General features: G+C 41.8%; 1 protein-coding gene across 7 annotated transcripts in view; it reads left to right on the forward strand.

The window, feature by feature from the left end:
• ppp2r2d (protein phosphatase 2, regulatory subunit B, delta) overlaps positions 1–18,230 on the forward strand; it is a 111,668-nt gene that overhangs the window by 59,006 nt on the left and 34,432 nt on the right. For 6 of the 7 annotated variants that reach the window (XM_070876774.1, XM_070876777.1, XM_070876776.1 and 3 more), the window contains 4 exons: positions 2,924–3,021; positions 7,760–7,925; positions 14,959–15,071; positions 16,381–16,558. In XM_070876774.1, the coding sequence (XP_070732875.1) occupies positions 2,924–3,021; positions 7,760–7,925; positions 14,959–15,071; positions 16,381–16,558 (555 nt within the window). Of the gene's footprint in view, positions 1–2,923; positions 3,022–7,759; positions 7,926–14,958; positions 15,090–16,380; positions 16,559–18,230 lie in introns of those variants that run through there. The other variant, XM_070876780.1, reaches the window with a different exon arrangement.

Raw genomic sequence — 18,230 nt, forward strand, 5'->3', positions numbered from 1 at the left:
TTGTAAAAAAAAAAAATTTGGTTGGAGGCATCCGCCCGCAGGAAGCCTCCGACCACAATTTCTGGGCCATTATGTTATTTGTAGTGACAGAAGAGAGAGAACATTTTCACCAGTGATCCTTAAAAGCCACAAGTGGTGCCATCAGCACGCAATCAAAAAAAAGTTAAATAATTGAACATAAGAACATAAGAATTAGGAACAGGAGTAGGTCATCTAGCCCCTTGAGCCTGCTCCGCCATTCAACAAGATCATGGCTGATCTGGCCGTGGACTCAGCTCCACTTACCCGCCAGCTCCCCATAACCCTTAATTCCCTTATTGGTTAAAAATCTATCTATCTGTGATTTGAATACATTCAATGAGCTAGCCTCAACTGCTTCCTTGGGCAGAGAATTCCACAGATTCACAACCCTCTGGGAGAAGAAATTCCTTCTCAACTCGGTTTTAAATTGGCTCCCCCGAATTTTGAGGCTGTGCCCCCTAGTTCTAGTCTCCCCGACCAGTGGAAACAACCTCTCTGCCTCTATCTTGTCTATCCCTTTCATTATTTTAAATGTTTCTATAAGATCACCCCTCATTCTTCTGAACTCCAACGAGTAAAGACCCAGTCTACTCAATCTATCATCATAAGGTAACCCCCTCATCTCCGGAATCAGCCTAGTGAATCGTCTCTCTACCCCCTCCAAAGCTAGTATATCCTTCCTTAAGAAAGGTGACCAAAACTGCACGCAGTACTCCGGGTGCGGCCTCACCAATACCCTATACAGTTGCAGCAGGACCTCACTGCTTTTATACTCCATCCCTCTCGCAATGAAGGCCAATATTCCATTCGCCTTCCTGATTACCTGCTGCACCTGCAAACTAACCTTTTGGGATTCATGCACAAGGACCCCCAGGTCCCTCTGCACCGCAGCATGTTGTAATTTCTCCCCATTCAAATAATATTCCCTTTTACTGTTTTTTTTTCCAAGGTGGATGTTTTTCCAAGGTGGATGACCTCACATTTTCCGACATTGTATTCCATCTGCCAAACCTTAGCCCATTCGCTTAACCTATCTAAATCTCTTTGCAGCCTCTCTGTGTCCTCTACACAACTAGCTTTCCCAATAATCTTTGTGTCATCTGCAAATGTTGTTACACTACACTCTGTCCCCTCTTCCAGGTCATCGATGTATATTGTAAACAGTTGTGGTCCCAACACCGATCCCTGTGGCACACCACTAACCACCGATTTCCAACCCGAAAAGGACCCATTTATCCCGACTCTCTGCTTTCTGTTAGCCAGCCAATTCTCTATCCATGCTAATACATTTCCTCTGACTCTGCGTACCTTTATCTTCTGCAGTAACCTTTTGTGTGGCACCTTATTGAATGCCTTTTGGAAATCTAAATACACCACATCCATCGGTACACCTCTATCCTCATCCTCAATAGAATCTCAGACTGAGGGGGGAGGGGTGCAAGTAGCTGGTTCATTTCTTCATCTGGTCTTTACGTGTTTCGTCCACAGTTGGCTCCAGTTGTAAATATGTAGACTAAGCCCCTTTTCTCCACTTGCGTGCTTTTTGACAAATGTTTGCACTTGCTTTATACTTCCCCCCCCTCCCCCCCCCCCCCCCCCCCTCTCAATAATTTCTTCTTCCATACTCTGGCTTTTCAAATTTGGTCCAGAACTTGACCTTTCACACTTTCTGTTCATGTGCACTCCCCTTATTTAAAAAGATCCATCAATCACCCAAATGGGCTGATTGTCTTGTGCTCACGCACATTTTTAATATCCTGACTGGGATGATCAATACTTAAAAATAACTGACAAACTAGAACTAAAATGTATTAATTTGAGCCAGCAAAATTCAGTCAGCAATTTTTGCATCTCTTGGAAAGTGGCTTATATGGTGGGGCATCCAACGGTACTTTATGAATGGCCAGTCGCTGTCAATCAGATACTTCCAGAAATAACCTCTGAAAACATTACTTTTCTGAGGCGAGTGTGTGTGTGTTTGTATGTATTTATAAAAAATGAAAACATACACACCTGGCTACTTTCAAGATTTTCCACTAAACAAATTGTTTTTCTCTTCCCCCACTTCAGCTGGATAAACAAATCTTGTGTAAACAGGAATTTGTTTTTGAATTGTGAATGTAAAGGATTGGACATCATGGCCCAGAATTCTTTTTGTACCAGCCTGAAGGTGCAATCTCGGTGCAGGGAACTATCCCTGCACCAGAATGGTTAGGTCCGAGGCACGCCAGATATTGGGCATCTGGCCTCATTTACATGAGTGGCAAGCTGCTGTGCATTGCTGGCAGTAGGTCCTGGGAGAGGGAGAAGTGAGAGGGAGGGTTCAATTGAGGGGTACTTTAGGCACTGGACACCAGCAGAAGCTCTCAAGCTCCTAGTTCCATATTACGACGTGTTTTTACTTTTTTTTTAAATAACCTTTTCAGTGGTGGCCTGTAGCGGTACCTTCACTTTCTTTAATCTATGACTCTCTGTTGCTGTCTGTCATTAACTGTCTCTGCTTGACTCACTTTGATGCTTTTAATGCCAGGATGGTCCAGCACTCAGTCAATTAATTAGTTTTGAAGTACAGTCACTGTTGTAATGTAGGGACCTGCAGTAGCCAATTTACACATAGCAAAGTCCACAAGCAGCAATGAGATCAGTACCAATGAAACAGTTTCTTGTGAGGTTTGTTGTGGGATAAACGTTGATTAGGACACCGGGAGATGTGCTGAGTGTTAAGGTACAGGATGTTGTACATGTAGTTCAAAGTTGAAGCGTCTTTGGTAAAACAGTGTAGCTCATATTGGAAGCTAATCATTTAATATGTTTATTTTGTTTGAAACCACCAAAATTAAATTTCTAGATTGTTTGAAGGAGATGTCTTCAGTGCTAATTTTTTTATATTCTTCCATTACAGCGGATATAATTTCAACTGTTGAATTCAACTACTCTGGAGACCTACTAGCAACTGGAGACAAAGGTGGCAGAGTCGTTATATTTCAACGGGAACAGGAGGTTGGTAATGAATTTACACAGAATTCAGATCTTAGTAATTAAAGTCATAAAGTCACAAGGATTGGAAAGTAATTGGGAGTTTAATTTTGAGTTTAAATTGACTCTTAATTTCTCCTAAATTTATTTTTTATTCATTGAATATTGTATCTTCATAAATATAAAGAATAATGGCATTACTATTGGTTGGATTTTCATCTCATTTGCGCCTCAGTTAGTGCCCCGGCGAGACGTTAAATGCTGTTTTTGGGCATTATGCCGGGTGTTCAGGATTTAGCGCCTGGCCGGAAGATTTGGCTATTGGTTTGCGCCGGCTCAAAAACTTACTGCTCCACCCTCCATTTTTAGCATGATGATGACCTCAATCGTCGTGCAACGCTGTACTAGCGCCCCGGATGGAACATGTCAGGCTTAACGTCTCATTTAACGTCCACCCCAGAAAATATTGGCAACCTTTTCTAATGGAGGAATGAGGATTCTACATCGTAGGTCACATTGACTACAACAGTTGCGCACATAACCCAGCGTGAAGCTCCAACTTGCATACTTCACTTTTATCTGCCATTACAGTGCCCTTACAACTTCACAGAAAATTTAATGGGGGCATTACTAGTTCACCAGCGTATCATGCTCCACCCTATTGCCAGGCAGTGTCAAGCTAGAGGAAGGGCTCTTGGCCATGTCAGACCATGGATGAGGAGAGCCCGAAGAAGTCTGGGGAGAAGGGCTTAACACCCCCACCCCCCCCCACAGGTTTACAGGCACCAACGCTCTGACGTCCAGCTCCCTGAGGAGCAGTGTGCAAGAAGGCTGCGCTTGCGAAAGGAAGTGCTGAGAGAGATATGCCATCTCCTACAGGCAGACCGGTGCCTGCACCAGTCTGGAGGCAGCCTTCAATACTCCACTCAACAGGTATTCAAATTCATTGTGATGTGCTGCATGTTGCACAGATTGGCCATCATGAGGGGCCAGGCATTGCCAGTGGGGATTGCATGCCCACCTCAGGAGGAGGACGACAAGAGGATCCTTGCGAGACCCCCATTGGATAGCCACCCCATTCACGGGGGAGGCAGCGTGGAGATGCTACTGGACCAAGAGTCGCACGTCGCCAGCTCATAATGAACTGGCTCTCCAAACTAGAGGGAATTGAGGGATGCCCCATAAAAGCACATCTCCGGTGAACGTTGGAATGATGCACAAGACACAAATGGAAAATGATGATTCATATATTTTACTGCAATAAAGTCACAAAATCCCCTCCCCACCCCCACCAATATAAAATCATACAATATACAACATTATATTGCAGGGCCGTAAACAACAATGAAACTTCCTTATCACCACAAGTTTAGGCTCGGGCACACAAAGTCCGTTGTTACCGCCTGACTTAACGCCTGCGCTCTACCAACTTACATTTTCGGCGAGTCAAAGGCGCAAACTATTGTCAGGCGCTAACTTTAACGCCCCACCGTGATTAACGCTCCAAAAAGCCCAAAATCCAGCCCATTGTGTTTTTAAAAAGTTGTAATGCAATAATGGTTGTATTACAGGCCATGCTTTACTGTTTCAAATACTTTATTAGATATGGTCTTTTGTATTTATATAAACGTCCATTTTGAATTGTGTTTTCTGCTGCCAACAGCACAGTTTACTGGATTCATATGATTTCCTGCACATATTAAGCAAGGGTGTTTCGCCGCCTTAAAAAAAACACAATGAAGGCCACTGACGCTGCTCATATCAGCTACAGTTTTAGGTGGGATGGCGATGCAGAAAAAAATGCTAGTTTGATTCAACATAAGAACATAAGAAATAGGAGTAGGCCATATGGCCCCTCGAGCCTGCTCCGTCATTCAATAAGATCATGGCTGATCTGATCATGGACTCAGCCCCACTTCCCTGCCCGCTTCCCATAACCCCTTATCCCCTTATTGTTTAAGAAACTGTCTATTTCTGTCTTAAATTTATTTAATGTCCCAGCTTCCACAGCTCTCTGAGGCAGTGAATTCCACTGATTCACAGCCTCTGAGAAGAAATTTCTCCTCATCTCCGTTCTAAATGGGCAGCCCCTTATTCTAAGATCATGCCCTCTAGTTCTAGTCTCCCCCGCCAGTGGAAACATCCACCTTGTCAAGCCCCCTCATAATATACGTTTCGATAAGATCACCTCTCATTCTTCTGAATTCCAATGAGTAGAGGCCCAACCTACTCAACCTTTCCTCATAAGTCAAGCCCCTTCATCCCTGGAATCAACCTAGTGAACCTTCTCTGAACTGCCTCCAAAGCAAGCATATCCTTTCGTAAATATGGAAACTAAAACTGCAAGCAGTATTCCAGCTGTGGCCTCGCCAATACCCTGCACAGCTGTAACAAGACTTCCCTGCTTTTATACTCCATCCTCTGCAATAAAGGTCGATATTCCATTGGCCTTCCTGATCACTTGCTGTACCTGCATACTATCCTTCTGTGTTTCATACACAATATTTGTAATGTAATATTTCACTTTCTGTTTTCATAAAGCAGAATTTGTTACATAATATGAATATTTTCCTTAACTATAGTGAATTTGACAAAATTAGGCTTCTGTTGAATTGTTCTGCACTTGTACTTGACCTCATTAGAACCCCTCAAATCTTATTACAGCTTGTAAAATGTACATGTATGTCTGTGAATTGTTGTATTTCTAGGTTGACCCCTGTTTTGATGACCCACTCCATACTTTTTTCTCCTGATGGAATGTTGTGCTCAGCAACATCAGAGGTGACCGAGAGTAAATGATTTGATATCCAATGTTGGAATCACGCACTCAAATCTGATCATCATGGTTTGGATGCAGTGTGAAGTTTCTTGTACTCTACCCAAAAAAGCGCTTATCCCAATCTCTGATAAGCATCTCGATTGCACCAGTGGGAATTCTCACCTGCAGCATTAGCCATACTTTTGGTCTTGTGTTTTTTTTATAGAGTTGTTGAGAAGATAAGTATTTTGCATGAAATAGAAAATTGAACAACTTGGTAGTAATTAGAACATCATTTCTTTTAGGAAAACTGAAAATTCATTCAGGCCCAACAATAGATCACGTTCGTCTTCCCATCATAGCCTTCAAATCGCTTGTCTCTCTTGAAACCTATCTAATTGCTCCCTTGCACATATCTAGTGGCCTTTGGGTTGGAAAAAGTATTGCCTGCTTTCTATTCTTCTTCCTAACTTCCTGATTTTCAATCTATTTCCCTGGTATTTCAGCATTTGGCCTTTGTAAATAATTTGCCTGGATTGGTTTTGTCAGCGCCTTTCATTATCTTGAAAATCTGTCCATAGAAAACATTTAAATCGACTTTCTCAATCTTTTCTCTCAATGTAAATTCCTAATACTGAAATCATCTTTAGCTGTTTATCTGTATATCTTCCCCAGGGCAATAATATCCTCCTTATGATTAGTTGACCTGAACTGTACCTACAACTCTAGATGGTCTGATCACCCTGTACAAACGCATTACAACCTCTTGATCTGTAATCTCTGTCCCTCTGCTTAGGAAACCTTTTTTTCCCTTTTACTGCAGCCAAGCAAAGTTTATTGGCAATCATCCCTGATCATAATGATGTATGATTGTATAATTTACTACATACAGCCTCTTTTTTGATTCCTTGTTCTCATGAATTTATACTTGTCTACTTTCAATTTATTTGATCCAACTATCGAAATAATTTTGAATAAGGTTGCATTGTTGCACATTATTGGCTTTGCCTACCATTCCTGTATCATCTGCAAACTTGGAGATTTTGCTTGTTTAAGCTTTGCATAATAAACAAGGGGGCCTCAAGACTGACTTGGCGGTTCACTACTCGAAGCCTCAATGAGAATTGGAAGTTCTACGAGATCGGAGGACATATGAGGCCAATAATATCAATCAATGAAGCATTAAAATAAAAGGTAGCAATTGATTGGGTTTGAAATAGAAATGAAGAGCTGAAGTGAGCAATGTTTTGATTGCTCTGATGATGGTTAAATACAAGTGAAATGATTGTGTGCTATCTAAAGGACTTGATTCATTTGGTATGAAATAAATAGAAAAATAGATACAGTTGGATATTGTGTAGAGGACATTGATGTGGAGGAAGAATAGAGCTGGGGTGGTTGGGCAAGGGATAAGTCAGGATGAATCCTCTACTGCAGCACACATAGTGATTTGAGAGAAAACTAGAAAACTATGAGCATAATTTTGGTGGAAGATTTTAAGCTTTATTCGCAGTATAATACAAAGTTTTCCTTGAACTTCCAGTTGAAGTTTTTTAACAATCCACTATATGTATGGAGCTATTCCTTCTCCACATCAATGTCCTCTACACAATATCCAACTGTATCCATTTTTCTATTTATTTCATACCAAATGAATCAAGTCCTTTAGATAGCACACAATCACTTCACTTGTATTTAACCATCATCAGAGCAATCAATATGTATGGAGCTAATCACATATTTAATCAAAAAAACTTTCGTTAAAAATGGAAATTCTGAATTATTGAAAATATTGTTGCATAGTGGGAGTGTGTTCTGCGTAGGCCTTTGTAGATATATTGGACTTTGTATTTAGCTGGCTACCAAATAGAGGTTAAAAAAACTTGGAGCAATTTTAATTTTCATTCAAACAACTTTTATATGGCAAATTAAAGATGTACTAATGTTGATAGAGCTAATTTAATGTGTTAATGTTGCAATATAACTTCCTGTTTGTTTTTGCAGAGTAAAAACAGACCTCATCACAGAGGCGAATACAATGTTTACAGTACCTTTCAGAGTCATGAACCGGAGTTTGATTATTTGAAAAGTCTAGAAATTGAGGAAAAAATTAATAAAATCAGATGGTTACCCCAGCAGAATGCTGCTCATTTCTTATTGTCTACAAATGGTGAGGTTCAGATTTTCATAATGTATATGTAACTATTTTTGTATTGCGATCAAATTTTAATATTGTCTCTTACACCATATTTTTCAATGTCCAGATTTAATATTCTAGACCACATGCATGGTACCCTTGAGGATTGCTTGGTGAATTAGCTCATTGGTGTCTCAGGCTGCTGGCAGAGGTGGTATATTTAATATATCTATTCGGTAGTTAGGCAAAATTTATGGTCTGGTGTGATACTAAGCCACACAGACCAGGAAGTTGCAGAGGGGTCAGCGGGGCGATCGTTGGCAGGTCGGGTGGGAAAGTGTTTTTTTTTCTCTCAGCGGGTCAGGACCCCGCTATGAACCCGCCGCCATGCGCCTTCCCCAAATGCTAGGTCTGTCAGCACTGAGCAATGCGCCTTTACCAAATGCTAGGTCTTTCAGCGCTGAGCAGACCCGACACGCAGTAGCAGAGAGGCAATTAAAATCATTGGCTTGTTTACAGCCACTTAACTTCGCCCCCCCCCCCCCCCCCCCCCCCCCAGCTTTTTTAATTTCACAGGTCGCCCACCAGTTTCCCACTGTGCCTAGACCTCATCTGTGAAGCTGAGGTGGGAGGTCAGTGGCCCTTGAATCAGCTGATGTGTTGGCAACTTCAAATGTCAAGTCATAGTTCCCAGCTATTGATTGAGAAATTTCCTTTAACCACTAGCTTCTCTAAACTGCATTTCCACTACAGATTCAGTATGCTGCAAGTCTTTGCACAAGTCTCCATCCAGTCTGACCTCATTACCTTTCGAACCATTGACAGATCGCTTCTATCATCTCTACTTCACCTGCCATCTATTCCATCAGCATGGGTGCCCTTGAAACTCTCATCTGCAATCAACTGTTATTGCACAGGAAACAGGGCATCAGCACCCGAGCACATTGCAGCCCAGGAGGCCAAGGATGACCTCACCATGGTCAGATTTACTTCACTTGCCGCTGTACACCCTAGCTGCTACTTGATGGACCAGGTTGACACCACCCCACAACAACACCATAAAACATCCCTACAATGCCCAAGCCATTCTTTTCACACTCCTTACCATTGCAGGGGATACCCTTGTGTCTCACCATTCACTGCAGCTCACTAAGCCACTTTCAAAGGTGCACTCAAATCTGTCCAAGAACACAAAGTGTTGAAAATCAAGGTTTCAATGTTTGACACCACTTTAACAGAAACGTTGCATACATATTGCACAAAACACACAAGTGCCTACCCTTGTGTGTTTTTAGTTGGTACGATTGCACTCGAATGAGGGAGTGTGAGGGGTGGCTAGTGAGATGGGGATGTGATAATGTAGATAGAGAGGGATGGGTGCTGGTGCAAGGTAAGGATGTGCAGGAGTAGAGTAGGGAAGACATAGTGATGGTGATGTGAGGCACAGCAGGATGAGGTTGAGTGCGGCTTAGTACTAATGTTTCGTGATCTGCTGAGATCATTGAAACATTTGCGGCACTGCATGCAGGTCTTCCTGGCCACATTGCTGCTTGTGCCTTCCTCTGCAATGTGCAACTAGGCTGTGTTGATCTCCTAGCGAGGTCTCGTCTGCCCACGAGAAGGGAAGAGGACCTCCCTGTGTGCTGTGACTCCCTCCATAAGCATATGTTTCCGGCACCTCAATGCTGTGGAACACTGACAGCACAAATATCAAAAGTTGTCCATGGTCCCTTTAAGGAAACCGGCTGATGACCTGACATCAAATGATGTCACCAGACCCGCTTTCTCTAATTTTCCGTGAAACACGCTGGGCGGCCTTAACGAGCCCAATCTCAGGAAATTAATTTCAGAGGCCGGGATGGAGACAACAACGGGGTCGGACCCGCCACCAACATCGCCCACCATGGACCCGCCGAGGTTCGTAAAATCCAGCCCTTTGATTCAGTTCCACACCTGTGACAAGTTAACTTAGCCAAAGCAGCAGAATTGTCCTCCTGAGCCCTTGGCTAGAGAGGATAAAACTCAGCAAGAGTTCCTGCTGTTGATTACTATCCAGTGGCCTTACCAGGGAAAATATCTGTGTATATATGTTGAGCTGCAATATGATCAAGCTTGGCTGCGATGCCTTATATGGATGAATCGCCCACCAGCAGTTACTGCCTATGCTCACATGTGAAGAATGGATATTTGGGCAACGAGATGGAAGGTGGTTGAACTATACTTTGGGGTATCTTTAGGAGAGGATTTGGGATGCGGGAACAAAAAGAACTTGTCTTAATGTGTACGTTGATGAATGTAAGAAGTAATGTCATCCCTGAATAATTTTGTCAAGACTGCATGTATTATGTGCTGAAATTTTCCTTAGTTTGTCCTGAATAAATTGCAATTCAATTATTTTTTGAGGTGAATGGGACTCAATCTGGGTTCTCTTTTCTTTCTCTCAGTATTTCCGCAAAATATTAATTTTGACAAAATTAAGTGATTTGAATAAGTGACAGTATGAGAGCTAAATTAACATGCATGTTTAACGACCTCCGAAGACTCTAAAATGCTTTACAGCGAATGAAGTACTTTAGAAGTGTAGTCACTTGTAATGTAGGGAAACACGACAGCCAAATTGCATACAACAAGGCCACACAAACAGCACTAACATAAATTACCAGGTAATCTGTTTTTGATGGTGGTGGTTGAGGGTTAAATATTGGCCAGGACACATGGAGAAATCCCCTGCTCTTTGAATAGTGTCATTTCCGATGCCAGTCATCCTGTGACCGAGGGTAATGCAGTAGTTTTAATTTATCTAGATTTTGAAAAGGCCTTCGATAACATATCACATAATAGACTAATGAATAAGGTCAGAGAATGCGGAGTCAAGGGACAAGTAGCAGAATGAATAGCTAGCTGGCTTCAAGACAGAAAGCAGAGAATTGGGGTAAAGGGTACCTATTCAGAGTGGCAGAAGGTGGTAAGTGATGTTCCACAAGGATCAGTGCTGGGACCAATTTATATTAACAATTTAAATTTTGGAATCAAAAAAGCAATTTCTAAATTTGCGATGGCACCAAATTGGGGGGGTAGTCAATACTGAGGAGGACGACAACAAATTGCAGGAAAATATTAATAAACTTGCAGAATGGGCATAACATTTGTAAATGTATTTCAACACCGATAAATATGAAGTATTATATTTTGGTAGAAAGAAAGAATAGGGAAGTCAAATATTACTTGGAGGGTGTGAGTCTGGGTGGGGTAGAGGAGCAAATTTACCAATACATAAATCACCTGAAAGTAACGAAACAGGTTAACAAGGCCATAAACAAAGCAAACCAAGCACTAGGATAGAATTGAAAAATAGTAAAGTTATGCTAAACCTGGTTAGAACACACTTGGAGTACTGCATATAATTATCATCACTATACTATAAAAAGAATATAGAGTAACTGGAGAGGATGCAGAGAAATTTACTAAGGATGGTACCAGAAATGTAAGGGTATACCTGTCTGGAAAGGATGAATGGGCTTGGGTTTCTTTTCTCTGAGGGGTGACCTAATAGAGGTCTTTAAAATTATGAAAGGTTTTGATAGAGTAGTTACAGAGGGCTCAAGTTTCCACACAATAAAAAACGGGCGCCCCTCCGAGCTGGGCGCCCGTTTTTCGTGCCGAAAATGGCACCGGAAAAAAAACACGTGATTCTGGAGCGCCCTGCAGCTCCATGTCTGCTTGGCGCGGCGCCCAGGGGGGCGGAGCCTACCACTTGCGCGATTTTGTAAGTGGGAGGGGGCGGGTACCATTTAAATTTTTTTTCTTGCCGGCAACCCTGCGCGTGCGCGTTGGAGCGTTCGCGCACGTGCAATGTGAAGGAAACATTGGCACTCGGCCATTTTTGTAGTTCTTTGTAGAAACATAGAAAATAGGTGTAGGAGCAGGCCATTCAGCCCTTCTAGCCTGCACCGCCATTTAATGAGTTCATGGCTGAACATGAAACTTCAGTACCCCCTTTCTGCTTTCTCGCCATACCCCTTGATCCCCCGAGTAGTAAGGACTTCATCTAACTCCCTTTTGAATATATTTAGTGAATTGGCCTCAACTACTTTCTGTGGTAGAGAATTCCACAGGTTCACCACTCTCTGGGTGAAGAGGTTTCTCCTCATCTCGGTCCTAAATGGCTTACCCCTTATCCTTAGACTGTGACCCCTGGTTCTGGACTTCCCCAACATCGGGAACATTCTTCCTACATCTAACCTGTCTAAACCCGTCAGAATTTTAAACGTTTCTATGAGGTCCCCTCTCATTCTTCTGAACTCCAGTGAATACAAGCCCAGTTGATCCAGTCTTTCTTGATAGGTCAGTCCCACCATCCCGGGAATCAGTCTGGTGAATCTTCGCTGCACTCCCTCAATAGCAAGAATGTCCTTCCTCAAGTTAGGAGACCAAAACTGTACACAATACTCCAGGTGTGACCTCACCAAGGCCCTGTACAACTGCAGCAACACCTCCCTGCCCCTGTACTCAAATCCCCTCGCTATGAAGGCCAACATGCCATTTGCTTTCTTAACCGCCTGCTGTACCTGCATGCCAACCTTCAATGACTGATGTACCATGACACCCAGGTCTCGTTGCACCTTCCCTTTTCCTAATCTGTCACCATTCAGATAATAGTCTGTCTCTCTGTTTTTACCACCAAAGTGGATAACCTCACATTTATTCACATTATACTTCATCTGCCATGCATTTGCCCACTCACCTAACCTATCCCAGTCACTCTGCAGCCTCATAGCATCCTCCTTGCAGCTCACACTGCCACCCAACTTAGTGTCATCCGCAAATTTGGAGATACTACATTTAATCCTCTCGTCTAAATCATTAATGTACAATGTAAACAGCTGGGGCCCCAGCACAGAACCTTGCAGTACCCCACTAGTCACTGCCTGCCATTCTGAAAAGTACCCATTTACTCCTACTCTTTGCTTCCTGTCTGACAATCAGTTCTCAATCCACGTCAGCACACTATCCCCAATCCCATGTGCTTTAACTTTGCACATTAATCTCTTGTGTGGGACCTTGTCGAAAGCCTTCTGAAAGTCCAAATATACCACATCAACTGGTTCTCCTTTGTCCACTTTACTGGAAACATCCTCAAAAAATTCCAGAAGATTTGTCAAGCATGATTTCCCTTTCACAAATCCATGCTGACTTGGACAACTATCATGTCACCATTTTCCAAATGCGCTGCTATGACATCCTTAATAATTGATTCCATCATTTTACCCACTACCGATGTCAGGCTGACCGGTCTAGAATTCCCTGTTTTCTCTCCCTCCTTTTTTAAAAAGTGGGGTTACATTGGCTACCCTCCACTCCATAGGAACTGATCCAGAGTCAATGGAATGTTGGAAAATGACTGTCAATGTTTCTTCTATTTCCAAGGCCACCTCCTTAAGTACTCTGGGATGCAGTCCATCAGGCCCTGGGGATTTATCGGCCTTCAATCCCATCAATTTCCCCAACACAATTTCCTGACTAATAAAGATTTCCCTCAGTTCCTCCTCCCTACTAGACCCTCTGACCCCTTTTATATCCGGAAGGTTGTTTGTGTCCTCCGTAGTGAAAACTGAAACAAAGTACTTGTTCAATTGGTCTGCCATTTCTTTGTTCCCCGTTATGACTTCCCCTGATTCTGACTGCAGGGGACCTACGTTTGTCTTTACTAACCTTTTTCTCTTTACATACCTATAGAAACTTTTGCAATCCGCCTTAATGTTCCCTGCAAGCATCTTCTCGTACTCCATTTTCCCTGCCCTAATCAAACCCTTTGGCCTCCTCTGCTGAGTTCTAAATTTCTCCCAGTCCCCAGGTTCGCTGCTATTTCTGGCCAATTTGTATGCCAATTTGTAGCTGTTTAATTTTTGAACATTTTTTAATAAAAGCACATTGCCCTTTCATGATCAGCACTGAGGCTTCTTCCCCCCCCCCCCCCCCCCTGCTGCTGCGGTCGGTCGGGCCCGCACTCCCTCCCTTCCCCCCACCCGCCATCGGGAACGGCTTCCTCTTTCCCCTTCCCCCCCCCCCGCCGTCGGGAACGAACGGCTGCCTCAACTTGTGAGGCTTCCTGCAGCATTCTCCTGCCTGAAGCACTTTCACGCAGGTAGGAAGATGGTTTATTTAATCTTTTCTTTGCTTATAAATTTTTATTCAGGTTGGATTTATTTGTATAATATTTGTATAAGTATAAATAAGGATTTATTATAGAATTTAATGACTTCCCTCCCCCCCCCCCCCACCTCGTTCTGGACGCCGAATTTGTAACCTGCGCCTGATTTTTTAATGTGTAGACAAGGTTTTTTCAGTTCTACAAAAGTCTTCACTTGCTCCATTCTAAGTTAGTTTGGAGTACGTTTTCACTGTGGAAACTTTGAAATCAGGCGTCAGTGGCCGGACACGCCCCCTTTTGAAGAAAAAATTCTGTTCCAAAGTGAAACTGTTCTAACTGACTAGAACTGCAGAAAAAAAAATGTGGAGAATTGCAATTTCTAAGATAGTCTGTTCTCCACCAGTTGCTCCTAAAAATCAGGCGCAAATCATGTGGAAACTTGGGCCCAGAATGTTTCCACTTGTGGGGAAGAGCAAAACTAGAGACCATCACTATAAGACAGTCACCAAGAAATCAAATAGGGAATTCAGAAGAAACTTCTTTACCCAGAGAGTGGTGGGAATGTGGAACTCGCTACCACAGGGACTGGTTGAAACAAATAGTAAAGATGCATTTAAAGGGCGGTTAGATAAACATATGAGGAAGAAGTGAATAGAGGGTTAGATGAGGAAAGATGGGAGGAGGGTCGAATGAGGCATAAATGCCAGCATGGCCTGTTTCTTTGCTATATATCCTATGTAATCCGATGTAAATGTTATTGCTTGAGGTTATAACGGTCTTGTTTAATATTCTCATTAATCTTGAGAATCTCTCATTGAACCATGTCGCCAAGAAATTCTCAAACCACTCAAATATAGGTACTCTTGGGATAAATAATTAAAAAAAATACATTGTGTTTTATCTTGTGATTTACAGATAAAACTATTAAATTGTGGAAGATCAGTGAAAGGGACAAACGAGCAGAAGGCTATAATTTGAAGGAAGAGGATGGAAGATTTAGGGATCCTGTCAGAATAACCACACTACGGGTATGAGACACTGATATGGTTGGTTTGAGATGTGGTCATCTCTTATTTGTTTGGGTATTGACATTTGTGATAATATTCTTGAAGTGTACTTGTATATTGACTATTCAGTGGTCCAGAGAGAGAACCAAAGTATAATTGCTTCTTGGACCCCTTTCTCACACACATGCATAATAGATTAGATTTGCACTCATCAAAATTGAATTGATTCAGTCTGAATTATTAAAAATTTATATTAAAAAAAAGTTTGTTAAAAGACAGTCATATCAAGGTTGCTTTCTTTACAACAGGATCTAAATGATCTGATCAAATGCATATATCATCCCCATATTCCATAAACTTGCTCAGACAAATTATCTACATTTCTGTCCATGATCAGTATTTGAAAATAGTGTTCTAATTGGTTGAATACTACATTCAAATCGATTCAAGGGCTGTCCAAAAGAGGGTGTTATTGCTTCATGTACCAGTAAGTGGAGGTGTTCGCTAATAAGATCTGAGTTTTATTGAAATGCAGCATTTTTACCATTGTTGCACAGCAGCCACCACACAGTCAGATCAATTTAAAATAGATTCATAATTTAGTTGGTAGCGAAGGCCTACACTAGATGATAATTCTGGGAATGTTGTACAATCATTGCAGTCCTCCCTCCCCCTTCCCAAAAAATCACATTACATTTTAATTTGCAGGGTGATAAAATTGCGGGGATTTTTTTTTAATTGTAAGTAAATCTAGGCAGTTAATGTGAACAAATTGACTGGCTGTTTTCAAAGTATACAGCCGACTTGTGTGATATCAGTTCAAGAAAATAAGTTTACATATATCCAAGGCAAGCTGGAACGCCACAATGGATTACCAATTGGGACATGCATTGTGGATTTATCCCAAGTATTTCTGTGTCACAAATTTTATTTTGTATCTTACTGACTCCACTTATAAGCCCAGTTATCTCAAAGGAGATTTGCTTTATTTGGTTGCAACACAAAAATCTGCTGATCCATACTTTTGAATTTAGATAATATGGATTAGACATGAAGTACAAAATCATAGAAAGTAAGCTGAAAATAATTGTCTTGGACTAAAACCTAAATGAGGCAAAAAGCATTATATCCTTCTCAAATTTTTGATTTTAACTACCAAAGGCTTTTTCCTATTATATCGTAGAAAACACAACCTGAAGAATGCAATGTAGTGCTAAGCAAGAAACTGGTAAATGTTTGGGTGCTTTGCGGATTTTGACTTCGTCGACGTGACCGAGTAGAAATATTTAATTGTCTGTTTGAAGATGATTTTTTTTCTTTTACTTAATAGGTGCCAGTATTGAAACCTATGGACTTGATGGTAGAAGCAAGCCCCCGAAGAATATTTTCAAATGCACATACATATCACATTAACTCCATTTCAGTAAATAGTGACTATGAAACCTACCTTTCAGCAGATGATCTTAGAATTAACCTATGGCATTTAGAAATCACAGATAGAAGTTTTAGTATCCTTTTTTACAATATTCCTGTTGCAGCATATTGTGATGTCTGATTCAGTGTTAGCTGTATTTATCAAATATTGCGTTATCTAGACTGATATTTCAAGTTTTTGAGACGAAGAAAATCTAACATTGTTTTTGTAATCTGTATTCTGTGCTTTTTCCTGTGCATTTGCCATTTTACATGTTGGAAACATGATTCGATGGTATTTATGCGCATTAGTAAATAATGATGCACCTCAACATTTTTTTCTCAAGTCTAAATTTCCTTTAATTAGTGTTCCCTCTCCTTCCTAAATTCTTAGTTCTTGTTTTATTATTAATGTTGCCTTTTGAAGTTGAGATTTAGTCAAAATTGTGTCGGCTCTTTCCCGTATAAGCTCCGTGGAAGGAGACTGGGATGGGGTGGGAGGTGGGGGGGGGGGGGGGGGTGGTGGAGAGAGCGTGAAAAATACAGGAAAAGGAGACGGACTGTCCAAGAGGCAAACCGTGTCAAACATACAGAAGAAAGAGAACTAAAGTCGGAGATTCATAAAAAAGCAAACCATTGAGAGGAGAGTGAGAGAGATACAACTCAGAGAAAGATGAAGAAAATGTATGGTCGAGAGAATTCATATGCAGTCCTACAGGCAATCAACTAGTATTTAACATTTTTTTTTATTTAAATGAGGCAAAACAAAAATCTCACTCCACCTGACCCAATCTATGTTGCTCTTAAGGCAATTACCATGATGTGCACAAGAACAAATAGCATTAGCTTGAAGTTTACTCACTCACTCACTCGTGCTCTCTCATTCTCTTTCTGCATGCTCGATCGAGCTCTCGAACTCAAATTATTACTGTGTTTCTTTCACTCCACCCTAATTAGGGAAACATGGAAACATAGAAAATAGGTGCAGGAGTAGGCCATTCGGCCCTTCGAGCCTGCACCACCATTCAATGAGTTCATGGCTGAACATGCAACTTCAGTACCCCATTCCTGCTTTCTCGCCATACCCCTTGATCCCCCTAGTAATAAGGACTACATCGAACTCCTTTTTGAATATATTTAGTGAATTGGCCTCAACAACTTCCTGTGGTAGAGAATTCCACAGGTTCACCATCTCTGGGTGAAGAAGTTTCTCCTCATCTCGGTCCTAAATGGCTTACCCCTTATCATTAGACTGTGACCCCTGGTTCTGGACTTCCCCAACATTGGGAACATTGTTCCTGCATCGAACCTGTCTAAACCCATCAGAATTTTAAACGTTTCTATGAGATCCCCTCTCATTCTTCTGAACTCCAGTGAATACAAGCCCAGTTGATCCAGTCTTTCTTGATATATCTCAATAGCAAGAATGTTCTTCCTCAAGTTAGGAGACCAAAACTGTACACAATACTCCAGGTGTGGCCTCACCAATGCCCTGTACAACTGTAGCAACACCTCCCTGCCCCTGTACTCAAATCCCCTCGCTATGAAGCCCAACATGCCATTTGCTTTCTTAACCGCCTGCTGTACCTGCATGCCAACTTTCAATGACTGATGTACCATGACACCCAGGTCTCGTTGCACCTCCCCTTTTCCTAATCTGTCACCATTCAGATAATAGTCTGTCTCTCTTTTTATCACCAAAGTGGGTAACCTCACATTTATCCACCTTATACTGCATCTGCCATGCATTTGCCCACTCACCTAACC

The sequence above is a fragment of the Pristiophorus japonicus genome, chromosome 3, assembly GCF_044704955.1.
Source record: "Pristiophorus japonicus isolate sPriJap1 chromosome 3, sPriJap1.hap1, whole genome shotgun sequence".
In the NCBI taxonomy this organism is placed as follows: domain Eukaryota; kingdom Metazoa; phylum Chordata; class Chondrichthyes; family Pristiophoridae; genus Pristiophorus; species Pristiophorus japonicus.